Source organism: Carcharhinus amblyrhynchos, chromosome 26 (assembly GCF_965287045.1).
Source record: "Carcharhinus amblyrhynchos chromosome 26, sCarAmb.v2.hapA, whole genome shotgun sequence".
NCBI classification, from domain to species: domain Eukaryota; kingdom Metazoa; phylum Chordata; class Chondrichthyes; order Carcharhiniformes; family Carcharhinidae; genus Carcharhinus; species Carcharhinus amblyrhynchos.
This window is the reverse complement of record NC_137349.1, coordinates 26522071-26548800: the sequence shown is the minus strand read 5'-3', so window position 1 is coordinate 26548800 and position 26730 is coordinate 26522071. Positions and strand designations below refer to the sequence as shown.

Here is a 26730-nt window from a genome sequence, read left to right as displayed (position 1 = left end):
GGAATAGTGTAGGTTTTGGTGTAGTGTAGGTTATGGTGTCGTCTGGTGTAGTGTAGGTTATGGTGTTTGGTGTAGCGTAGGTTATTGTAACCCTAGTATATCTTTAAGAATTTTTTCAAAAAATCACGTTCCCTGCAGCAATAAGCAGCTTTGGTTTTTCATTGTTGCCGGGCTGCCTGCTAGAAGTCCTTTTATTGCTGCTTCAGTGATTTAAATGGGGTTTTGTTTATTGTTACTCTGGGGCTCCTTTACTTTCTGGGATCTTTTATGATCTTGAATTGTGAGGGGAAGATTGATTGACAAGTCAAAGTCAGGTGGTTTGCCCCCAGAAGAATGTAAGGACTCATTTTCAGTTTTGGTTTTAGAGTCAGAAGCTATATTGGCTGTCAAGTGGCAGGCAGCTTTTCTATCTCTCTTTTCCTGGTATTATAGATTCTGCTGGCTAGCCGAAAGTAGGTCTCCTGGCTTTCCTGGAGTGAAAGTTCTGCTGTTGATGGATTGCTAATTAGTAGCTAGAACCTCTTTCTCTCTCCCTGTGTTTTGATGTGGAGATGTGGTGTTGGACTGGGGTGGGCACCTGTGTTTTGGGAAGCTGTTCTGACTTCAAGTTTGTCTGTGTGCATATTAAGAGAGCTGCAGCATCCAACCAAGGAACTAAGTTCCAACAGCACGTGAGCATTCGTAATTTCTGAGCTAAACCTGTGGCAAGAATTTTGTTTAAGGAAGTTTGTTTGGTTGGAATATTCCATGTATTTATTAAGGGTTATACAATTTCATGGTTGTTTTTCTTTCTTGTTTGTAATTGATAGAAGTTATTGCTGTATGTTGAATGCATCCTTAAATAAAATTTACTTGATAAAAGCTCCCTAGTGGGTCAGTTGGCTCATACCTGAAGTGAAACATCTCTGGCTCAACTTAGCCAGATTCAAAGTGCAAAACGTATGGTCCAGGAGTTTGGAGCTTCTGACCTGAAGGATAACACTACGATGTAGTTTAGTATTGCTGGGTGAAAACCCTGGAACAACCTTCCTCACTGTGGTTTTATCTGTACCTCATGGACAGTGGCAGTTCAAGGAGGCAGTTCACATCCATCTTCAGAAGGGCCATTTGGGATATGCCACAATAACTAGCCTAGGCAGCAACGCCCAAATCCCATTAAAGAATAAAATAGGCTGGACTGGATCAAAGTGAGGTACTTGGGGTGCAATCTTATGAAAAAAATTCTTAAGGGATGATTCTGCCAAAGTTCTAAGTGCTGAACAAGAGTGAAAACTGGAGAGAATTGTGCCCATTTTTTGGGCGAGCTCCAAGATACTATCTTATGGTACTTACAAAAAATGATCCCAAATGTGAGTCTCATCAGTAGGGGGAGTGAACAGAGCCTATTTACCAGTGGGACAATGTCATCAGATTGTGTCCTGGTGTGACTTGCCGTCCTCCAATGGTAGCTATGTTTAGGAGCTCATTGTGTAAGTAACATGTGAGCAAAGCCCTAATGCTGGATCAATTTGTTGGTCTGAATGAGGACCTGGAACTAAAGCCATTTGTGAACTGTCTAAGAACAGAAGTCATGTCTGCCTGTAGGAGGTCGGGGGCTCATAACATGTTTGCACTGTAGGGGGTCCATGGGCAGAGGTCATGTCTGAAATGTAGGGGGTCCAGGGACAGAGGCCATTTTTGCACTGTAGGGGATGCAGGAACAGAGGCTGTGTTTGCACTGTAGAGGGTCCAGGGACAAAGGGGCAAAGACTTGGGCAGAGCTCGTATGTGTATTTTAACAGGAACTAGAATGTTCCCCACACGTGTATTGTACTGAAAGATTGAGTGGACTATATGGGAGAGTTAAAGCTAAGGCCATGTGTGTATTGTACAGGTGATTGGAACAGAGTCCACACACATACTGTAGCATCACTTATCTCTTCTTTGGATGGTGAACTCAAAGAGTGACAGTAATGTAGAAATTAGCTTACAATACTAACAGTTAGCAGTTATTGGCACAGGAAGCAGGGAAGTTGCTGTGTGTGGACCAGTTTGTATATGGCTGGCAGAGTCTCGTTGGAGAGAAGCAGATTGAAAAGGATCACCAAATGGTACAAACTACACCCAATGTACTGGCAAAACTGACTGTTGTGCAGGGAGACCAGTGATCTCTCGAGTCTGTGTTAGAGTGGGATCCTTTGCTTGTGGTAAAAGCTGAAGAATGTGTCACCTCCTCCAATGATGTTGTTTTCTGTTTTGTTGTCAGAAATCTTCTCTATGTTTACCCTCAATTGCTGAATTTGACAAACCGACAGATATCAGCACGGAACATCACGGTGAAAATCCAGTTCATGGGCAGCGAGGATACTAACAAGGCCCTGCCGGTGAGACACGTTTCAGCAGCTGGGCATAAAATGGTGCCACTTTGTAACTATACACCGTGCTGAGGTGCTGGCTAGACTGGAGTTGAGGGATGATTTGGGTGATAGTGTCAGATACTGGGAGTATCGCGATTGCTAATGTAAGTAAGGAGATGAATGAACACCTTTCATATCATGTTCACAGATATGCAGTTGTGTGGGAGTATTCAATAATCTCTCCCCAGTGCGTGAGCCCCACCTCGCAGCAAGTTTCCTCACACGACCACTACCCTCAGTGTGACCCCCACCCTCAGTGTGACCCCCCCTCAGTGTGACCCCCACCCTCAGTGTGACCCCCCTCAGTGTGACCCCCACCCTCAGTGTGACCCCCCTCAGTGTGACCCCCACCCTCAGTGTGACCCCCACCCTCAGTGTGACCCCCCCTCAGTGTGACCCCCACCCTCAGTGTGACCCCCACCCTCAGTGTGACCCCCCCTCAGTATGACCTCCCTCCCTCACTGTGACCCCTTCCCTCAATCTGACCCCTTCCCTCAGTGTGACTCTCTTTCCTCAGTGTAACCCCTGCCCTCAGTGTGATCCTTTCCCTCAGTGTCACCCTCTGACCTGTGTCACCTCTTCCCTCTGTGTGACCCCCTTCCCTCAGTGTCACCCCAAATCTCACTGTGACCCCTTCCCTCAGTGTGACCCTCTTCCTTCAGTGTGACCTCCCTTGCCCTTAGTGTGATCCTTTCCCTCAGTGTGACCCTTTCCCGTGATGTGATGCCTGCCCTCAGTGTGAACCCCCTGCCCTCAGTGTGACCCCTCCTCCCAGTGTGAGATTTCCCCCGCCCACGTGAGCTCTCCCTCCCTGTGTGTTTCCCCCCCGACTCCCTCACCACACCGTGCCCAGTGTGAGCCCCTAACCCACATTGCAGCCCCTCCCGATTGTGCTATGACCTCCAGCTGTGACGTCGGTTTCCTTTGGAGAGGAGGCTGTGAAGTTACACAGGACAGGAACAGCTAGTCAACGTCTACAGTCCCCATCCCAAATGTGGCTCAGCCATCACACTGCGTCTCAGCCTTGTGCCCTTGCAACCTCTCCGACGATTGTAGTCACGTTGGCTATTTGAGTTGTCAGTCCTTTGGTGTGACTCGGAGCTGCAGCTGATATGATTAATAATTACTTTCTTGCAGGTTATTTTTGGAAAGGCTGGCCATCCTGAATATGTGAAAGAATCTTATACGCCTGTGGCCTATCACAGCAGGTAGGCAGTGACAGGGTGAAGCACTGGGTAAGATGGTGGTTTGAGATCAGCCTCGATTGAGAAGATGGAATTCCCTGTCCTGTACACAGATTAGGCTTTGGAACTTGCAGCCTGGCTAATGTCAGCACATTGGTCACAGAAATAGCTGGTTTACCACTTGCACTGTGCGGGTAAGCTGATGGACTCAAGGTCAGCTTCCTCCAAGGAGCTGATTGAATCCAGACTGGCTGGTGACTGGAGATAAGAGTTTCCCAAGAGAATGGCATGGTGGCACAGTGGTTAGCACTGCAGCCTCATAGCGCCAGGGACCCGGGTTCAGTTCCGGCCTTCGGTCACTGTCTGTGTGGAGTTTGCACATTCTCCCCGTGTCTGCGTGGGATTCCCCCGGCTGCTTCAGTTTCCTCCCACAGCCCAAAGATGTGTGGGTTAGATGGATTGGCCATGCTAAATTGTCCCTCAGTGTCCCAGGATGTGTAGGTTAGGGGAATTAGCCATGGTAAATGTGAGGGGTTATGGGGATAGGGAGCAGGGTGGACCTGGGTAAAGTGCTCTTTCGGAGAGTGCAGACTTGATGGGCTGAATGGCCTCCTTCTGCACTGTAGGGATTCTGTGATTCTATGAAACGCGAAAAACTGGACGCAAATAGAATTCTTCCCCATTGCGAACCATTTCCAATCCCAGGTGTAACTGGCTGCTGAGGAGATAATGTGATACCATCCAAAGAATCTAAATCCAGAGGATTGGGAGAATGCAGATTATGTATTGTACACTTATATCCTCTGAGGTGATCAGCTGTAACATTTAAATAAATGGCAAAATGTCCTTTTTAGCAATGCCTTTGCGACATGGATTATTTTGCGTTTACATCTGTATACTCTCTGTATCCCTGTGCAGTGTCTGTACGTTCTCAGTATCCCTATGCGGTGTCTGTACACTCTGTCTCCCTGCACAGTGTCTGTAGGCTCTCTGTATCCCTGCTTTGTGTCTGTATACTCTCTGTGTCCCTACACTGTGTCTGTATACTCTCTGTATCCCTGCACTGTGTCTGTATGCTCTCTGTATCCCTGCACGGTGTCTGTACGTTCCCTATATCCCTGCACTGTGTCTGTATGCTCTCTGTATCCCTGCATGGTGTCTGTGCACTCTGTCTATATCTGCACGGTGTCTACGCTCTCCGTATCCCTGTGCGGTGTCTGTATACTCCCTGTTTCCCTGCACGGTACCTGTACGCTCCCTGTATCCCTGCACTGTGTCTGTATGCTCTCTGTATCCCTGCTTTGTGTCTGTACACTCTGTATCCCTGCACGATGTCTGTACATGCACAGTGTACATTCTCTGTATCCCTGCTTTGTGTCTGTATACTCTCTGTATCCCCGCACGGTGTCTGTATGCTCTCTGTATCCTTGCTGTGTGTGCCTATCCATTTAGTTTCCCTTGATTTATAAATTAATGTCACGAGTCCTCAACTGACCTCCAAACTCAGATGGAATTTTTGGATACTGTTCAGGAGCAAGACCCCTTGACGATTTTCCTTCCTAATTCAGAATGCTGAGATCTGATCTCTGCAGCAATGTCAATGGGTGGAACTGCTGTTCCCAGCAGAATTATCAGTGAATCCTCTCCCTGTTTATTTGACTTGACCTGGTTACTGTATTGAACAAGCCTCTCAGTGCTTCTGTTGATCTCCCTTGGAGCAGTCACTGCCTCAATATTCCACCATTGCAATCTTTCCAAAGTGGCATCTAGGATAGAGAATCATACAACAAAGGCAGAGACCAATCAGTTCATCATACCTCTGCTAGCTCTTTGAAGCTTTCAGACAAGTCCTACTTCCCTGTCCTCTCCCCAGTAGCCTTGTACATTTCTCCTTTTTGAAGACGAGCACCTTAAGATTCTGTCGCTGGTTTCTTTGATGACATTTGTCTTCTCCTCTGATTGGCAGGTCTCCTTTATTCTACGAGGAAGTGAAGATTAAGCTGCCACCTGACCTCACCGAAGGCCACCACCTGCTTTTCACCTTTTACCACATTAACTGCCAGCCCAAGCAGAGCCAGGACTGCCCTGAAGTTCTACTGGGCTACAGCGTAAGTCACTGTGTCCTCAGCATGTGAATCTTTGCAGATGTATTTCTCTCTGTGGTGAATCATTGTCCAACATTGCACTGAAGCCACACTCCAAGCTCCGTGCCTGGCCTGAGCCGAGTTAGTGGTGGCAGCATGAGTGCCCCCATAGTGGGGAGGTAATGGCCTCGTGGTATTATTGCTAGACCATTAATCTAGAAACTCCACTAATGTCCTGGGGACCTGGGTTCCAATCCCACCATGGCAGCTGGTGGAATTTGAATTCAGTAGAAAAAAATCTGGAATTAAAAATCTACTGATGACCATGAAACTATTGTCGATTGTCGGAAAAACCCACCTGGTTTACTAATGTCCTTTAGGGAAGGAAATCTGCCATCCTTATCTGACTTGGCCTACATGTGACTCCAGAGCCACAGCAATGTGGCTGACTCTCAACTACCCTTGGGCAACTAGGGCAGTAAATGCTGGCCAGCCAGCGACACTCATGTCCCACAAATGAATTTAAAAAAAGCCTTCAGCTGACCAAATATTATTGAAAAGCTGGAAGTTAAGCTGCTCCTGGTAAGACTGAGCTTAACTTGAAGGAGAGACGAAAGTCTGTGAAATTGGGCCTCTCTGTGGTGTAGTTTCTCCTTGGCTCCCTCATTGGGCGATTTTACCAGGAGATACACCACTTGCCGCACGCCCTGAACTGCCAGCGATGCTCACGGTTGCAAGAGACACTGTCGACGCTGCAGCCGGGAGAGAGACTCAGACGGATCTCATGAGGGCAAGTGGAGCAGGAATCCGGCTGGGAGTGTGGGGAGGGTGGGTATGTGTGGGGGAGGGTGTGGGACCAGTTGTCACTCATTCACAGGATGCCCCTGCCAGTCTGGCTGGGGGTGGGGGGAGAGTGGGTATGTGTGGGAGAAGGTGTGGGGTTTGGGTCTCCCTAGCAGTTGCCCCTGGCGATTGTTTGACACTTGTCTCATTCTACACTTTATTTGAATTGTGATTGGATCTATCCAGAGTTAGCAATACTGCGAGCAGTGTGTGTAATATTGAGAGGACACAAGAGGGTTTATTATTAAATAGGGACAATCCTTTCATCTAAGGATGAAAGGGAGATTAAAAATAAATCCTGGCAATAAATAGATATCGGCATTAGATATATCAGGATGGTGGCTCCGTCCTGTCACGATTACACTGGGCAGCAGGGACAGTGATTGCTAAATTTAAAAATGATTTGCAGAACAATCAGCTATAAAGACCCGTCTGCCCCTTAGTTTATTTTTTGCAGCCTGACTTTAAATAGTTATCCAGCCTAACCAGGCTGCTCGCTAATTTACAGCTACATTTACAAAGCATGAGCTCGTGGTTAGAAACTTTCTTCTGCAAATTGAAAACAGAACTCCAGAAAATAATTAGAATTAGGAATTCAGGTGGAAGGGTGACAAAGAATTATTTCATAATCATCATTAGGCTTTTAATTCTGGATTTTTACTGAGTTCAAATTTCACCATCTGCCACTCAGTGGGGTTTCGAAACCAGGCGACCAGTGCACTGCCCCGGATCACTAGTCCAGTGATAATATCACTGTGCCACCACCTCCCCAAGCTAAACTACAGCAGAATTTGTAAACACCTTGGTTTGCTGCAATTTTCTATTGTAGTTAAAACCCATCTGGTTCACTATTGTCCTTTTGGGAAGCAAATCTGCTGTGGGCCAGTCTGGCTGACATGTTTTTAAACAGTTTATTTATTAGTGTAACAAGTAGGCTTACGTTAACACTGCAATGAAGTTACTGTGAAAATCCCCTAGTCGCCACACTCCGGTGCCTGCTCGGGTACACTGAGGGAGAATTTAGCATGGCCAATACACCTAACCAGCATGTTGTTCTGACTGTGGGAAGAAATCAAAGCCCCCGGAGGAAATCCACGCTGACACAGGGAGAACATGCAGACTCTGCACAGACAGCGACCCAAGCTGGGAATCGAACCTGGGTCCCTGGTGCCTGTGAGGCAGCAGTGTGCATCCAGACCCACAGAAACGTGGTTAAATGCCCTCTGAAGTGGCCTAACGAGCCATTGAGTTCACAAGAAGGGCAATAAATGCTGGCCCAACCAGCAATGTCCAGATGAATGAAAAAAAACTCTTTCCCTTTGGTTTTGATGTCACACCTTTTAATCTGGATTTTTAAATTGTTAATAGATTGCTTACCCAGTGTCAAAACACTGCCACTTCCAGTAGTTAGAATCCCATCCAATGTCAAACTTTAGATGAGAAAGCAAAAATATTCCTGGGATGAGAAGGTTGTCCTAAATTGCGATTGAGTAAGAATGGCTTTCATTCACTGGAGTTGAGAAGAATGAGAAGTGATTGTATCGAAATGTATCCTTGATAAGATCAGCGGTGAGAGTTGTTTTCCCTGGCTAGAACCAGGGGCCATAGTCAAAGGATAAGTGATTGGCCAATTAGGACTGAGATGAAGAAAGATTTCTTCGCTCAAAGGACTATGAATCTTTGGAATTCTCTACCCCAGAGCATTGAGGGACTGCAATTCTCTACCCCAGAGCATTGAGAGTCTGCAATTCTCTACCCCAGAATGTTGAGATTCTGGAATTCTCTACCCCAGAGTGTTGAGAGTCTGGAATTCTCTACCCCAGAGCATTGAGAGTCTGGAATTCTCTACCCCAGAGCATTGAGAGTCTGGAATTCTCTACTCCAGAATGTTGAGACTCTGGAATTCTCTACCCCAGAGTGTTGAGAGTCTGGAATTCTCTACCCCAGAGCGTTGAGAGTCTGGAATTCTCTACCCCAGAGCATTGAGAGTCTGGAATTCTCTACCCCAGAGCATTGAGAGTCTGGAATTCTCTACCCCAGAGCATTAAGAGTCTGGAATTCTCTACTCCAGAATGTTGAGAGTCTTTGGAGTTCCCTACCCCAGAACATTAAGAGTCTGGAATTCTCTATCCCAGAGAGCTGTGAATCTTTGGAGTTCTCTATCCCAGAGAGTTGTGAACCTTTGGAATTCTCAGGCATTAAACATCATTTATTACTTATTCAAGAATGAGATTTGTTAAGATTTCAAACACCAAGGGAATTGAAGGATAAGGCAGGAAAGTTGAGTTAATGTAGAAGTTTAATCTTGTTCGTAGTGAATGGCAGGGCAGGCTCAAGGGGCTGTATGGCCTACACCTACCTTACTATTTATGTAAACATGAGTGCCGAACTGAGTCTATGTTGCGACGTGGGTGAGGGCATGTTCTCTTCACAGCGTTGGCAAGGAGGGCACCAGGACTAAGATTGGGTGCGTGGATGGAGGTTCTGGGCTAGATTGGATTGTGCTGCTTTGCACTGATGCCTCAGCTCAAAATCAAACAGGGTGGGAAGAATCATCATGAAGAGGAGTCAGATGTGCATCCAACAAATGCCATTTTAAATCACTTTGTTGCAAGATCTTCGAGATGTGTGAATTTTTGATTTTATTTCTGATTGTGATCAATGATGGTGATTGTAAACTTCCAGCAACCTGGCAATTGGCTGACGAACTGCGCCTTATTTGGGGCAGCACAGCAGCACAGTGGTTAGCACAGCTGCCTCACGGTGCCAGGGATCTGGGTTCGATATTCAGCCTGGGTCACTGACTGTGCGGAGTTTGTACATTCTCCCTGTGTCTGTGTGGGTTTCCTCTGAGTGCTCCCACACTTCAAAGATGTGTAGGTTAGGTTGATTGTTAAATTGACCTTTAGTGAAGAGGGGTAAATAACAAGGTAAATATGTGGGGTTACGGGGATAGGGCCTGGGTGGGATTGTTGTTGGTGTAGTCTCGATGGGCTGAATGACCTCCTTCTACACTGTAGGAATTTCATGACTCTGTGAACAAACACTTGGCATTTTGACTTATATTTTCTCACTTGCCGAAGGGCATGGGCTACAGGAGATTGTCATGTTACCGTGCTTTTAAATAGAGTTAATTATCTGTCTTTTCATTTTGCAACAGTGGTTGTCAATCTTGGATAATGGACAACTGCGCTGTGGAACCTTTGAGCTCCCTATTTGTTTGGACAAACTTCCCTTCCCTTATTCAGTAAACTCTGTAAGTACTTAGTGACTAAATATCTATTGATGTGAATGTAACAATGAGTTTTGTCTGTTTCTGTCACACTTTGGCTGTTGGCTATGCAGATCTCCATTCCATACTTTAAACAAATACCCCTTGTTCATTTGGAAAGTCCAGTGAGATTCTCTCATCAGTTGAGAATATTCTGGACCCTTGCACCCTGTGTGCTGAGCTCAGCCAGTGTTTGCCTAACAGCCCTTAGAGAGACACTGCTTCACCTAAACAGCGGAATAACGCAGAACCACGTGGAATAATCTGCACAAGTAATCCAATTTAGCAGGATTACAGGTACCGGACCCCATATCCAGGAAGCTGGATACTGGTCAGGAGTCGGATTTGGGGATTTTGTGGAGGCTGGGCCCAAGTTCCAGCGTGCCCTTATAATACATAAAATGAAGTGTGAAAAATAAAAAATCAAAGGGCTTTTATTCAAATTATTCCCCCTCCTCTGCTCCAGGGCTCCAGCTTTGAATGTAGCTGATTGTTGGGTACTTCCAGATGTTGGGAAGCTGGATCTGGATTCTGGGATCTGTATTCCGGGACCTGTATTCCAGGATCTGTAGTCCGGGACCTGTATTCCAGAGCCTGTATTCCGGTGCCTATATTCCCGTACCTGTGTTCTAGAACCAGTATTCCAGGAATTGCATTCCAGAACCTGCATTCTGGGACCTATATTCCAGGACTTGTATTCCAAAACCTGTATTTCGGGACCCATATTCTGGGACCTGTATTCTGGAACCCGTATTCCGGGATCTTTATTCAGGGATAAGAACATAAGAACATAAGAACATAAGAAATAGGAGCAGGAGTAGGCCATCTAGCCCTTCGAGCCTGCCCCGCCATTCAATAAGATCATGGCTGATCTGTTGTGGCTCAGTTCCACTTTCCCGCCCTCTCCCCATAACCCTTAATCCCCTCTCTTATCAAAAACCCATCAACCCGCATCTTAAAAATATTTAGCGAGGCAGCCTCCACCACTTCAACGGGCAGAGAATTCCAGAGATTCACCACCCTTTGAGTGAAGAAGTTCCTCCTCAACTCCGTTCTAAACCGCCTCCCCTTTATCTTGAGGCTGTGCCCCCTAGTCCTACTGTCTTTTTTGAGCGGGAAGAGTCTCTCCACCTCTATCCTATCCATCCCATTCATCATCTTATACGTCTCAATGAGATCTCCCCTCATTCTTCTAAACTCTAACGAGTACATCTGTATCCTGGGATCTATATTGCAGGACCTGTATTCTGGGACCTGTATTCTTGAGAGAGGTCTACTTTATCTATATGTCATGTTCAAAGGGTCGTGATTGGGACCACTTCATGTTGTCATGTTTATTTCTAACATCTACTTATAATTGAAAGTGAATTGACTTTTCAAACTTGCCATCCAACTGCTCAGTTCTCCAAACACCAGGGAGCCTCTAATCGACCTCTCCTGACCTCCTTCACTTCAAACTCAGAACCTTGTTACTGCTGGCAAAAAGTGAAAGAAGTGATTTTATAAGTTACCATATTTCATTTTACTGTCTATTATTTTGTTTAATTTCTACAGCTTTTTCTCGTCTTGGATCAAGATAAAGGGGGGGCGGTTTAGAACGGAGTTGCGGAGGAACTTCTTCACTCAAAGGGTGGTGAATCTCTGGAATTCTCTGCCCGTTGAGGTGGTGGAGGCTACCTCGCTAAGTATTTTTAAGACGGGGGTTGATGGGTTTTTGATAAGCGAGGGGATTAAGGGTTATGGGGAGAGGGCGGGAAAGTGGAACTGAGCCACGACAGATCAGCCATGATCTTATTGAATGGCGGGGCAGGCTCGAAGGGCTAGATGGCCTACTCCTGCTCCTATTTCTTATGTTCTTATGTTCTAATCAGAATCCCTACAGTGCAGAAGGAGGCCATTTGGCCCATCGAGCCTGCATTGACAACAATCCCACCCAGTCCCTATTCCTGCAACCGCACATTTTTACCCTGCTAAGGATAAGGATTTCCCTGACACTAAGGATCAATTTAGCATGGCCAATCAACCTGCCCCGTACAGCTTTGGAGTGTGGGAGGAAATCGGAACACCTAGAGGAAACCCATGCAGACACGGGGAGAATGTGCTAATTCCACACAGATAGTGACCTGAGGCTGGAATTGAACTCGGGTCCCTGGCTCTGTGAGGCATCAGTGCTAACCACTGTGCCTAAACCTGTGTAGGCTCTCCTGTTTTAGTTTTCAGGTCTTTTGCCCTCTGCAGAAACTGCCATTTGGACCGCTGCCCACGTTTTATTTTAAAAGTCATTTCTTGCTCCTACCATGTTTCACGGCACCGATGGACTGTGCAGGCTTGTTAGATTCTGTTTGCCAGAATGTCCACAGTGATGCAGGTACCTGGGATTCAGGCCCAACCAGACTGCAACTGAAATTGAAGACACTATTTAAAATTAAAATCCAATCTCCACACTCAAATCTAAGTATTACTCGTATTTTTGGCTCTGAAAACGTTCCCCAGCCTTCCTGACACCACTCATGCTTTGACGTTTCACACCCATCCAATGGTTAGTTGGGCCCCAGGACAGATGGGCCACCTGTTCCACACTCAGGTTACCTGCTTGGCCCTTGTGCCCTCTAGCAGATCAATACAGTGGCCATTGTCAGGCCTGGAGTTTGCTACCTCAGGCCAGCAGCCAACACCCTTCTCCAAACTTCTGCCTCCCAACCCTGATAGTCACCTTGTTCAGTACGAGGAGAATGGTGGAGTAAGTGGGGATGGAGAGGAGGGACAGGAAGGGGTTGGAAGACTAGGATGAGAGCAGTTAGGGAGTCACCTCCCATGGAGAATGGCAGGATGGGACAGCAGCCACACACAGTTTAAGCTTCTAACACAATGAAACGTTCCTAATCGAACCACCGCCTCATCTCTCATTGACACTACCTCTAAATCCTTCATGTGCTTCCTGCAGTTGCAATACGGTGGCACAGTGGTTAGCACTGCTGCCTCACCATGCCAGGGGCCTGGGTCACTTTCTGTGAGGAGTTTTCACATTCTCCCCGTGTCTGTGTCACTTTCCTCCAGGTGCTCCGGTTTCCTCTCACAGTCTGAAAGACGTGCTGGTTAGGTACATTGGCCATGCTAAATTCTCCCTTAGTGTACCAGAACAAGTGCTGGAATGTGGCATCTAGGGGATTTTCACCGTAACTTCTTCGCACTGTTAATATGAGCCTACTTGTGGCACTAGTAAATAAACTTTAAAATCTCAGTGACTGCCCATTTTCATAATTCCCAGTCTTCCCAACCACTTCCTAGGTCATTGAATTGCTTAGCATATTTTCCACATTGAAAATTGCCTCTGCTCACTCTCTTAGTGGCTAATCCACCTCCCAATCCCCCCACCACACCCAGTTCTTTAATATATATGCTTTAAGTTCAGAAACGGTCACTGGCATTGCAGTGCCCTGACGCTGTTTGTCTTTTTCTAATTGAAAGAAACTGTGATTACTATGGCCTTGTGACCTTTCCTTGAGCTTTGGAACTTGCCCTGTAATTACTTGTCTCGGTCCAGCATCATTATTACTCTCTGGGGAACCAGGCACTGCTCCTAGTGTCTTGCTGCAGTCTAATGACCATTTGGCATCAAAAACACTCAGAAGCAATCAACATGGTCCTTGGGAACATCACCGCACTCCCCCAGCCCGATCTGATAGCCAATGACTCACCCAGAATCAACCACTATTTCCGCCCAGCCCTTGACCAGTGTTTGCCCATCCGTAAACTGATTTGAATTTTGTCGTTTGCCATGGACTGGCATCACTTTATTCCCTGCTGTCATCCGATTTGATTTGATTTATTATTGTCACACATATTGGGATACAGTGAAAAGTATTGTTTCTTGCACAGTATACAGACAAAACAAACCATTCATAGAGTATATAGGGGAGAAGGAAAGGAGAGGGTGCAGAATGTAGTGTTGCAATTACAGATAGGGGGCAAATAGAAAGATCAGCTTAATATATGATAGGTCCATTCAAAAGTCTGATGGCAGCAGGGAAGAAGTTTTCTGGAGTCAGTTGACACGTGATCTCAGACTTCTTCCTGACGGAAGAAGATGGAAGAGAGTGTGTCCGGGGTGCGTGGCGTTCTTGATTATGCTGGCTGCTTTGCTGAGGAAATGGTAAGTATAGACAGAGTCAGTGATTGGGAGGCTGATTTGCGTGATGGACTGGGCTACATTCACAACCCCAATCAGAGAAGGTTTCCCCACTTCACCTCCATCATGGGTCATCACTAACCTCCGCTCTGGCACCCAGTCCTCAACAGCATTCCTCACAGCATCGCTGGGAATGTGAGGAATTCAGAGCTGAAGACAAACACAATGTCCTTTGCTGCCTGTGTGAAACTGAAAAGTTACAAAACAAAGACAAACATAAACACGCTTGTTAGGTGTTGCGGCTCCTCTGACCTTGCCACTGCTGAAATGTTTCTGTGTTTAGGTGGCGAGTCGGGAGCTACTGTTTGTTTCTCTGCAGCTTCCATCCAATAGAATGGTCATCTCTGGTCATCGCCCTGCTGCTGACATTAACACTGCAATGAAGTTACTGTGAAAATCCCCTAGTCACTACACTCCAGCGCCTAATCTGGTGCACTGAGGGAGAATTTAGCACGGCCAATGCACCTAACCAGCATGTCTTCCGGAGTGCGGGAGGATATCGGAGCATGAGGAGGAAACCAACACAGATACAGGGAGAACACAAAGACAGTGACCCGAGGCTGGAATTGAACCCGTGTCCCTGGCACCCTGTGAGGCAGCAGTGCTAACCACTGTGCCACTGTTCCACTCTTCTGGTGGCCGAGGCCATAAACCCACACACTGTTTAACATGTATCCATCAATTCCCTTTTTAAGTATGTTTAACACACAGTTTCATTTACAGATTTATATTTAGATATCCGTTTTGCTTCTTACTCAAACTCCACGCAACGTTGGTTATCACTGCTGCCTCACAGTGCCTGGGACCCGGGTTCAATTCCAGTCTCGGGTCATTGTCTGTATGGAATTTGCATGTACTCCCCATGTTTGCGTGGGTTTCCTCCAGGTGCTCCGGTTTCCTCCACAGTCCAAAGATGTGTGGGTTAGGTTGATTGGCCATGCTAAATTGACCCTAGTGTCAGGGGGATTAGCAAGATAAATGTATGGGGTCACGGGAATAGATCCTTGGTGGGATTGTGATCAGTACAGACTCAATGGGCCAAATGGTGTCCTTCTGCACTGTAGGGATGCTATGGTTCAATGATTATTTTGGAGCAGGGTGTGAGGATGGTGTCATGAGTTGAAAGGTCAAGGCATACAGTGATTGGTTGAGTATTTTATTTACATTTTTGTCTCAGTCACTGCTCAGAACACATGAATGCTTTTCGTAGTTGGGACTAGCAAAAGAAAAGCTTTTTTACGGCAGGGATGGATGGGCAGAATGTCATCCTTGTGTACTGTAATGAAATCTTTGTTCCTTTGCTTTAGAGCTGTATCACCTGAGAGACATTTCCTAGACAGTTCTCACACAGGTGCCCTAGCCTCTCACTGCTGCTGGCCTTGACAATGGCAGCAGTTTTAGTTTTTCACTTTGATACCACAATGAATTTTCTCACAAATGTATTGTGAAAATTGACGACAATTTGGGTGGTCATTTGAGACTGATCCTGCCATGCTGCAGAGTTGCTCATTGCCTGACAGTCGGGTGTTTTGACCAGGCACACGTTCAGCTTTTGGAGAAGGGAGTCTGGAAAGAACTATCATAATAACTGATCCCTGCACTTTGTTTCAGACCTCAGTGCCTGGGCTGAAGTGGCTGGATAATCGGAAGGCCGTCTTTAAGCTGGAGCTGCGGCCAGTTTCGACAGTGCATACACAGGTGAATGGTTTCAGCCTCAGAACTATTAGCACCTCAGGAGCTGAGTTTTAACACTGGGATGGCAGAGTGGTGGGATGTGCTGGTGGGCCTCTTATTCCCATGGCATTGAGGCCCTGGCCTCAGCTCAATGCTGCAGGTGAGCTGTGGGGAGTTAAACAGGGGCCCTCACCCCTTCACACTACGAGCTCCCTAAATGATCGCCCCCTCGTTCTGGTTTGTTGAACAATGTCATCATTTCCTGGCCAGCTCTTTGAATAATCTGAGCACAATGTGGCCTTCTCATGTTCTGAGCTTGTTGAATGATGTCATTATTTTCTGAGCTCATTCAATGATGTCCCTTTAAAATTTAATTGTTGCACACGGTTCATTTATTTGTAAGCAGTTCCTTTTATTTGTTCTGTTGTGCACACAGTTACTTACCCCAGAGCAAGGTCTGTACAGTACATTTCATGGTTGTGTACTCATATTGCTTCGCAGGAAGAGTAGTCATCATATTCTGAGCACATTGGGTGATGTCATCAAAAAACAAAGAACAGCACAGCACAGGAACAGCCCTTTGGCCCATTGAGCCTGTCCTGATACACGTCTTTCTAAATAAAAACTTTTTGGTTTCTACGCTGTCCGTACCCCTATTCCCTGCCTATTCTTTTATCTGTCAAGATGCCTCTTAAGCATTGCTATTGTATCTGCTTCTACCACTTCCTTTGGCAGTGCATTCCAGGTACTCTGTGAAAAAACTTGCCTCTCACATCTCCTTTAAACTTTTACCTTAAACCTATGTACCCTAATAATTGACATTTCTAGCCTGGGAAAAAGACTCTGACTATTCTTTCCATGTCTCTCATAATTCAGAAAACTTCTGATCCTCCGCTCCCGATGTTCAAGTGAAAACAAACCAAGTTTGTCCAATCTCTCTTCACAGCTAATACCCTCCAAATCAGGCAACACCCTGGTAATCCTTTCCTGTACCCTCTCCAAAGCCTTCTGGTAGTGTGGCGACCAGAACTGTAGGCAATATTCCAAATGTGGCCCAACTAAAGTTCTATATAGCTGCAACATGACTTGTCAATTTAATACTCTATGGCCTGATCGATGAAGGCAGACATGCCATACGCCTTCTGGACCACCTTATCCACTTGTGTTGTCACTTTCAGGGAACTGTGGATCCCTCTGTCTGTTAATGCTTCTAAGGGTTCTGCCGTTTACTGTCTACTTCCCTCCTGCATTAGACTTTCCAAAATGCATCACCTCATATTTGTCAGGATTAAATTCCATCTGCCACTGGTTGATATCGTCGTATTCTGAGCACACAATAATTGTATTGTACTCCGAGTTTACTTACTAATGTAAACGTATCCTGTTTATCCAGTGATTTGATATTTATGAACCGAATTCTTTTCAGAACTATGTGAATTTTAAACTACTAACAATTTACATCTTAAGTTCTTTTCTATTTTGGTGATCCCAAGAACTCAGTTTGAAAAACTATATATATACTTGATGCAGATTCTTAAGTTATATTCCTGCCATTCCTATCTATGTGATTTTTGATAAGGTAGATCCTACACTCACGGCTGACCTTGGCATTTCTCTCAAATATGGTAGAAAACAGTTCACACAGAGCAGATTACTGTGAGGCAGCAGACATTTGCAAATGACAAAGCTAAGAAGATTAATGACCAGATATAATCTGCTTTTGTTGATGCTTGAGGAGTGAGGAATATTATTCAGGCTCTGAGAATTTCCTGTTTTTGTTCATCTTTTGTCAAGGGGTCTGCCTGAGCCAACTGGAACAGTTGTAGCATTGCAGTCGGAAAGGCATTGCCACTGACAGTGCAGCACTCCCTCGATACTGCACCAAGGTGTCAGCCTGGAGTATAAGCTGCAGTGTTGGAGACACAATAACGTTATGGGGTAATGTCACTGGATTAGTAATCCAGAGGCCTAGGCTTGTGCTCTGAGGACAAGAATTGAATTCATTAATAAATTCAATGAAATTAAAACAAATACGGAATTGAAGGCTAGTCTCAGTAATGGTGAAATTTAGATCCAGTTCACTAACATTGTTCTCACCTCGTCCACTTTACACGTGACTCCAGACCTGTGGCAATGCGGTTGACTCTTAACTACCCTCTGAAATAGTCCAGCAAGCCACTCAGTTGTCACAAGGAGGTGGCTTACTGCAATTGCCTCAAGGGCAATCAGGGATGGGCCTCAAATGTTGGCATTGCCTGTGAAAGAGGAGAAAGAAAATGTCCTAGATTGGGTACAGAGGCCAGAGGAACCACTGGGATCCCTGGGCTGGAATTCTCTGGCCATTCACGCCCCACTTCCAGAGAGGATGGAGAATTTGGCACTCAGCCAAATTTCTGTTGACTGCAGCGGTGCCAGAAAATCCTGCTGGCATCAACAGTTGGAAAACTCTTTTGAAGTAGAGCGGACGCCTCATCCAATTCCAGTGTTTATTTTCTCCTTTTGTGTTCTCACTAGGTGATGATTTGCATTGAGTGGGTCAAACTGAAAGAGTGTAAGTATTTAGTATGTGGGTATCTGATTACTGGTCCAGCTTGTGGGCCTTACAGAGACTGAGTGCCACCCAGTTAAAGTGATTCTTTGATTGTGTTAAAATCTTTACGAAGAACCCTTATATAGGGGGAACCTTCATGATTCTGGGTGAGAGTAGGTGTGATACCTACGTTGATCACGAGAGATTCCATCCCTGTTTGATTACTCAGGACTGCTCCTTGATTACTTTCTTCAGAAGTCCCTGCCCTTTGACCAGCCAATGCAAGAAAAAGCTGAAGAAGACTTCTCGATGGTTGGTCTTAGGCCTGGCCAGAGGAGCCCATCTATAGGTCAAGGATTGAGCTGAAGGCTGGGGGAGTGGGACTCCCATGGCTTCCAGCTTCTCTGTCTGTGCTGGGTAGCCCAAGAGCATTTGTTGCCCACTGAGCCTGAGGCCGTTCAAAACCGGTGGGCACCACAGGGACTGGAGTCACACAATATAATGCAAACCTAGAACTCTGAGACGAGGTCAATTAAAGATGTCTAAACTGAGATTTATAGATTTTGGTGATGTGTGGGGTATTAAGGAACATAGGTGGGGAGGTACAGTTAAGATGCAATTCAGATATTATCTACTTGAATGGCTGAAGGGTGGCACGTTGGCACAGTGGTTAGCACTGCTGCCTCACAGCGTCAGGAACCCGAGTTCGATTCCGGCCTCGGGTCACTGTCTGTGTGGAGTTTGCATTTTGTCCCTGTGTCTGCGTGGGTTTCCTCCGGGTACTCCGGTTTCTTCCCATAGTCCAAAGATGTGCAGGTTAGATTGATTGGCCATACTAAATTGATCTTAGTGTCAGGGGGACTAGCAGGGTAAATACGTGGGCTAATGGGAATAGGGCCTGGGTGAGATTGTGGTTGGTTCAGACTCAATTGACCAAATGGCCCTCTTCTGTACTGTAAGGATTCTGTGATTCTAACAGGTTTACAGGACTGGAGCAGCATGGTGGCATAGTGGTTAGCACAGCTGCCTCATAGCATCAACAACCTGGGTTCAATTCCCAGCATGGGTCATTGTCTGTGTGGAATTTGCTCATTTTCCCCGTGTCTGCATGGGTTTCTTCCGGGTGCTCCGGTTTCCTCCAAAGATGTGTGGGTTGGTGGATTGACCATGCTAAATTGCTCCTTAGTATCAGGGGTAAATGCATGGGGTTATGGGGATAGGGCCTGGGTGGGATTGTGAGCGGTAAAGACTCGATGGGCCAAATGGCCTCCTTCTGCACTGTAGCATTCCAATGAGTGTCTTGTGGATATCAGGAAGAGCATTGTAAAATAGTTTTATGAGTTTTTCTTTATTTCATTCAGAATTATTAAGAAAAAGATCTGAGGATAAAGTCTGCTGCCTCTCTTGTTCTGTGTCTGCCCTGTGCTCTGTGTAACATATATATTGTGCTCTGTTTACTACTACAGGACAGGAACCTGGAGCAATTCTTCACACTGTGTGAAGCTGTGGATGAACGTCGCTCTTTCGTCCATCAGGCTGAGACACTAAGCCAGGCTGTCTCCATGCTCAAGCTGGTTCGGCTGGAGGAGCTGGTCCAGTTCCTCAATGTGGTGCTGGACAAACTGCTGCCACTGTTACTTCTGAGCTCGGGGATGGGGGCAGAGGGAGGTACAGTAAACCCTAGTATTTATGCATAACATGAGTGCCTTTAGTTAACTGCCGTTCTTCACAGCCTTCCTCTGCTTCACTGCGCAGTGACATCACTCAACTCACAGACTCTACAGCTGGCCGTCAAACCCTGGCACCTCTCATTTACAAACCTGATTTGAGGAAATCTTTATCCTCTGTTCACTTTCTTCCAGGCCAGAATTTAACGTTGCTCAGTCAGACATGTACCCACCTGGAAGTGAGTGATCATGGGAGAAGTTGCCGGATGCTCCTGTCTCAACATTATTGCTCACACACACGTGGTATTTTGGTGCGCTGGCACGTACGAGAGTCGGAAACATGTCCATTGACAATCAAGCGGGCAATCTTGCTTATTAAGGGACCAATTGAATATAATTTTACATGTTGCTCTTGTGATTGGCGGGTGTGCCGATTGGCTGGGTGGACGTTACGTTTTAGCTGTAACCTCGATCTGCTGTCTGGGGCCTGGGCTGAAATAAAATTAACAAATGCGTCTGCGGACTGAATTCTGTGATCGATAGCGCTGCCCAGATATTCAGGGCATGGTTTTGACATCAATGCTGAGACAGCCCTGAGGGAGAAGAGTGGCACTGCTGCCTCCGAGCTCCAGGGATCCAGGTTCAGTTCCAGCCTCGAGTCACTGTCTGTGCAGAGGCTGCACATTCACCCCATGTCTGTGTGGGTTTCCTCCGGGTGCTCCGGTTTCCTCCCACACTCCCAAAGATGTGTGGATTAGGTTGATTGCTAAATTGCCCCTTAGTATCAGGAGGTTAATAGGGTAAGTAAGTAGGTTTATGGGAATAGAGCCTGGGTGGGACTCTGGTCAATGCAGACTCAGTAGGCCAAATGGCCTCCTTCTGCACTGTTGGGATTCTATGATTCTGTGAAGATTTGAAACATCAGACTGCACCTTCCCTTTCCTCGGGACCCTGCCCTCGTCCTGCCCTCCCTGACAGCGTGTCGCACGTTGGATGGCCGATGATTGGTCGGTCAGTGTGAATTTACACTCTGGTGCTGACTGTGACTGTGCGCGTGTTTTGCTTACACTTCCACACCCACCAAGTGTGCACACCCAACACGCAAAAAACTCAGGCCCCAATTTCTCTTCTCTCTCCCGCACTGTTTTCCCCCTTTGTAGTCCTGTACTTCTTCTCCCTGCTCCTCTGCTATATTCCTCCCTCCTTCACCTCAACTCTCTTTCCTTTGTCCTTTCTTTGCCTTTTCTCTGTCTTTCCACAGTTCTGACTGGGGTCGGTGTTGGGAGAAATCTGTGTAAGTGAGTGGAGGCTGGGGATGGACTTGTAGCAGCCAGACTGTCTCGCTCTCACGAGGCATTTAAATCTGTGAATAAACATAAGGATTTAACAGTGAACCTGGAGCAACACTTAGGAAGTGGGGAAATCTGTCGATCAGTAGATGTTTCTCAGTTCATGTTCCTCTTCTAGGAGAAAGCTAACCAATGTGGCACATAACAACACAGTACAAAATACAGAGAAACGGGTTATCTGCAGCATATAGGGCAATCTGTCTGTTGAAGGGGTTAAATAGGGCAGCATGGTGGCACCAGGGTTAGAACTGCTGCCTCACAGTGTCAGGGACCTGGGTTCGATTCCCAGCTCGCGTCACTGTCTGTATGGAGTTTGTACATTCCCCCCGTGTCTGCGTGGGTTTCCTCTGAGTGCTCCGGTTTCCTCCCACAGTCCAAAGATGTTTGGGTTAGGTTGATTGGCCTTGCTAAATTGATCCTAGTGTTAGAGATTAACAGGGTAAATATGTAAGGTTATGAGAATAGGGCCTGGGTGGGATTGTGGTCAGCACAGATTCGATGGGCCAAATGGCTTCCTTCTGAACTGTAGGATTCTATGATTCTAATGTACGAAGGTGGAAGACGATTAACAGGAATGATTGCTGTTGGTGCCATGAGGAAGAGTCTTAAACAATGGGCAGCATTGTTCAGGATGTCTGTTGTTAAAGCAAGCTCAGCTCTCATTACATGGCTAATACGGGGTGAGTGCTTAGTGCCCTCTGTTGGAATATTCATCAGCTCTGTCCTCACACTTCCCGATTTCAGAAGAAGCTGAAAATAGATCAGGGCACAAGAAAACTCAGGACAGAGAAACGGCCATTCATTTCATTGCAATTTATGCCTCGTGTATATCAACTTTCTGGTCAGGAGATGCTTCAGTCGTACAGAACTTTGAGCTGCACCTATCTAGAATATTGGCCAGGATCCTGAGAGGTTGACAGGGCCTCTCCCACCTGTTGGAGAACCGGAGAGGAAATTTCCATCCTTTCTGAGCAGGAGGCCTGATGGAATCAGCCACTTAAGTGGCCAGAATTGGGCTAGAAAAGGCATGTATTGTAGAATCCGTACAGTGGGGAAGGAGGACATTTGGCCCATTGGGCCTGTACTGACAACAATCCCACCCAGGTCCTGAATGCCTTTACACAAAGGCCATAGCTGGACCAGGACCCCTCACCAGTTTGTTTGTTGTGCTCCCTGTAAGGGCCTCCCCCTGTCACTGGGGTTAATAGCAGTGGCAGAAGAGTGAGGCCCTTACGGGAACGTTAATTGTAAACAGCTGTGTTAACACACAGGCTTTGGCCATTTACTCTGAGCGTAAATACTTTGCATCGTCCTCCCAGTAAAACAATCCGGCTCCAGGTGAATCACATAGGTTTGCTGTCAGAACAGGTCACATGACCCCCTTCATTATACCATAAGTCAAAGAGAGTCCCAGAACATAATCTCATATTAGACATCTGTCTGTCTTGGGAGATGATTTACTGTGCCCAGAATGTATGTCACCTCTCTATTGAACATCCTCTGTGCTGACTGTGAGGATGATTGGTGAATGGCAGTCTCTTCCACAGCTGGCCCTAATATTAGCCTGAGGTAGATTCCTGTTCCTTCCTTCTGCCGGGCTCTTTCCCCCTCATCTGGCCAATTCACAGAAGCATAGAATCTACAGTGCAGAAGGAGGCCATTTGGTCCATTGAGCCTGCACCGACCACAGGAAAGAGAGTACGATGAGTTGAGATGGAGGTTGAAGACACTGAAGAATAGCCTCTTGATGCAGAGACCTTTTGTGTATGTGTTCTCCTCTTTGAAAGAGCACTCGTATTCAATCCCGCACCTCCGCTTTTCATCTCTAATTTCCTCATCCACAAGCACTGTCCAACTGCCTTTTAAAATGATTGGTGGAATCAGCTTCCACTATCGTTTCAGATAGAATGTTCCCGCTAAGGACAGCTCTGTGATTGAAAGGATTTCTCCTCATCTCTTCTCTGGGTCTTTAACCAGTGATTTTAAATCCGTAACCTCTGGTTATTGACCTAGTCGGCTGGGAGAATAATTTTCCTCTGAAGTTCTATCAAGATTTATCCTCAATGAGATCACATTCCAACTTTCTCCATTCTAAGGAAAACAGTTTGAACTTTTCCAAGCTTTCCTCATAACTGGAGTTCCTCACTCTTGGTACCATCCTAGTAAACCTCCTCTGTATCAATGTAAGAGTGGGATTCCCCTCCCCGGAGTGTTTTTGGTAGTGGAGGCAGCTCACCATTGGCCACTGACGTGATCTGGTCTCACCAATGTCTGTGGTGTTATGCTTGGCTTGCCTGGGTAGCTGACTGCAAGGGGAATGGGGTCACCTTTGGTGAGACCAGACGATCCCACCAGCGGGAAGAGCTGGCAAATCTCGGCCTAAGTCCTTACTTTTTTTTTTAAAGTTTGGTGCCCCAGGTTGTCCACATTATTCCAACGAATGAGGTCTAACTAGTGATTTAAAAGTGTGAACTCTTTGCTTTTATATTCTATAAACTCATAATAACTCCAGGAGTTGGCTGTGAAGGAACCGTGCTTTTACTGCACATAATGGAAATAAACAATAACCACAAGCCTATGGTGAACACAACAGGTCCTAATTGGGACTAAAAGGGAATGGACCCTCGCAGGGTCTTGCTTTATACAGGACTCGGTATATGCCTCCATCTGGTTGGCTAATTACCAATCCCAGGGAGCTCGTATTCAATGAGCCCAACTGGGAGGTTAATTCGTGATTTCCCATGCAGGTCATGGGGGGATCATCACAAAACCCAAGCGTGCCAAATGTTTTTCAACCAATTTGTCAGATTGCCCTATCACTTTAAGGATTTGTGTCTATGGACACCAAGGCCTCTATGTTGTTTTACACTTGTATTTGTGAGAAATGGTGGTGTAGTGGTAATGTCACTGGGGTAGTAATCCAGAGGCCCAGGCCCATATTCTGGGGATCTGGGGTCAAATCCCACCATGGCAGGTGGTGGAAATTCAATTCATAAATCTGGAATTTAAAATTTAGTCTCTGTAACGGTGACGGTGGTACTATCATTGACTGCTGTAAAAACCTCCCTGATTGGACATTGTTCTCAGCTTAGCTGATGCTTTAATAATACAAGCATCCACAGTGCTGTATTTCTGTTTCTTTTCCTCACAGCTGCCGTCTGTAAGGAAATTTTTGAAGTGCTGATAGTAATTGTGGACCGGCTGCATAGTAGTGAGGAGGTGAAGAAAGACTTGCTGGGCCGAAGCCATTATCTAGCTTCGTATGTTTACTACGTGTTCAGTATGCCAGGTAATGGTACAGTTATCAGCAAACTCTTCCATTAAATAGTCAATGGGCAGAATGCCTTCTGGAATAAATTAATATTTGTTAACGGCGTGGTGAGTTCAAGTGAATGAGTTTTGCCGAATGATTATAGTCCTGGAATAACAGAGCTAAAACACTTCCAGAGGTCACTCAGATTATTTAATATCTTCAAAATGTTTAACAATTCAAATGAAGCATTTTTTTTAGTGAACTCACTAAATCAGAGAGGCTCTCTGTGTATGATTGGAGGGAAACATAGAAGATAGGAGCAGGAGGAGGCCACTTGGCCCCTCTGTGTATGATTGGAGGGAAACATAGAAGATAGGAGCAGGAAGAGGCCATTTGGCCCTTCAAACCTGCTCCGTCATTCGTCACAATCATGGCTGATTGTCCAACTCAATAGCCTAATCCTGCTTTCTCCCCATAACCTTTGATCCCATTCGCCCCAAGTGCTACATCCAGCGCCTCTTGAATTCATTCAATGTTTTGGCACCAACGACTTCCTCTGGTAATTAATTATTTTGCAGGAAGTGTGTTCTATCATCTCTCCTCCATCTTTTATCTGTGTTCTGTTCATTTGGTAACTCTTGACCCCTCCCATCAGTTCTGGGTTGGCACAAGGAGTGGACCACTCAGCCCCTTAAGTTGCTTCTGTCATTCAGTTAGACCATGGTTGATGTTGCTAACTCCAATTAACCACCACAGATTCTGTACCAATATCCTTGCTGAACATAAATCGATCCATCTCAGCTTTAAAGTTTTCAACTGGGCTAAACTCAGTGACATTTCGGGAGAGTGGAGGGAGGATGGTGAAGGGAGTTCCAGAACTCCACTACTTATTGGAGAAATGTTTTCTGACACACTAAAATGGCAAATACCTTCACTGATTCTTCTACGCTGGCACACTGCTGCCAGTCTGGATAGGTATCATGGTTTTCTTCTGGTTACTTAAGTTGGCCAAGGAATCAAGATGTGAAGCTGAATTACTGATGACACAGTGGTTAGCACTGATGCCTCACAGAACCAGGGATCTGGGTTCAATTCCCATTTGGGTGACTTGTGGAGTTTGCACATTCTCCCAGTGTCTACATGGGTTTCCTCCGGGTTCTCCAGTTTCTTCCCACACTGCAGAGATGTGCAGGTTATGTTGATTGGCCATGCTAAATTGCTCCTTAGTGTCAGGGAGATTAAAATTTTATTAGTGTCACAAGTAGACTTACATTCAAACTGCAATGTAGTTACTGTGAAAATCCCCTAGTCGCCACACTCCAACGCCTGTTCGGGTACACTGAGGGAGAATTTAGTATGGCCAGTGCACTTAACCAGCACGTCTTTTGGGCTGTGGGAGGATACCGGAGCACCCAGAGGAAACCCACGCAGACACAAGGAGAAGGTGCAAACTCCACACAGACAATGACCCAAATTGGGAATTGAACCCGGGTCCCTGGTGCTATGAGACAGCAATGCTAACCACTGTGCTACCACGCTGCCCTACCCACTGTGCCACCCTAACTACTGTACCACTGTGCCACACATGTCATTTACATAGTGAATATATGGGGTTAGGGGGATAGGGTGTGGCTGGAAAATTCTTGTTGGTGCAGGCTCGATGGACTGAGTGGCCTCCTGCACTGTAGGGATTCTATAGTTCTATGAAATGTAGACCTCGCAGGAAGTGACAAGGTGACTGCATTAGAAGTAATGCCAGCTATTGGCTTTGCAGCCATTACTCACCGACAAAGTCTCACTCCGGTCTGTGATGGTGCACTGTCTTCCTGTCATTTGTTTTTAGTTCTCCAGGAGCTCAGAGTCACAGAGTCTGAGAAATATGCCACTGTCAAGCCGGAGCCTGCTGCTGTGTTACGTAGGATACGACTGCGCAGCATCAGTGACTCTGCGATCCAGCCTTTAAAATCCACAGAGTCGAAAGACCGAGGAGGGAGCCTGAAACAGTCAAAGGTCTGGCCAAAGCTCACACATTTAGCTGATTGATTTCATAAATATCAAAATATTAAACATAGTTTTCGCTTTTAAATGGCATGTTTATTCTTTGTTGAAATTTAGTTGGATTAAGCCCTTTGGGTAGCCTCAGAGATTGAGATCCCTATAAAGACATAACACCCTTTATTTTGTATAGCATCTTCTAATTTATTAAAACATCGCCAAGGCATTGTTACAGCGCTACGCTGCAATCCATGAATAGATTTTGTTACTTTGGTCACCCTGGAGAAGTTGGTGA

At 46.1% G+C, this 26730-nt stretch overlaps 1 protein-coding gene across 1 annotated transcript in view; it reads left to right on the top strand.

The window, feature by feature from the left end:
* Nucleotides 1–26730, top strand: part of LOC145358722 (dedicator of cytokinesis protein 8-like) — a 197157-nt gene that overhangs the window by 93556 nt on the left and 76871 nt on the right. Inside the window, 8 exon segments of the mRNA XM_080212966.1 lie at nucleotides 2246–2363; nucleotides 3534–3604; nucleotides 5547–5688; nucleotides 9668–9763; nucleotides 15579–15665; nucleotides 19638–19839; nucleotides 24339–24476; nucleotides 26284–26450. Coding sequence (XP_080069092.1) covers nucleotides 2246–2363; nucleotides 3534–3604; nucleotides 5547–5688; nucleotides 9668–9763; nucleotides 15579–15665; nucleotides 19638–19839; nucleotides 24339–24476; nucleotides 26284–26450 — 1021 coding nt within the window.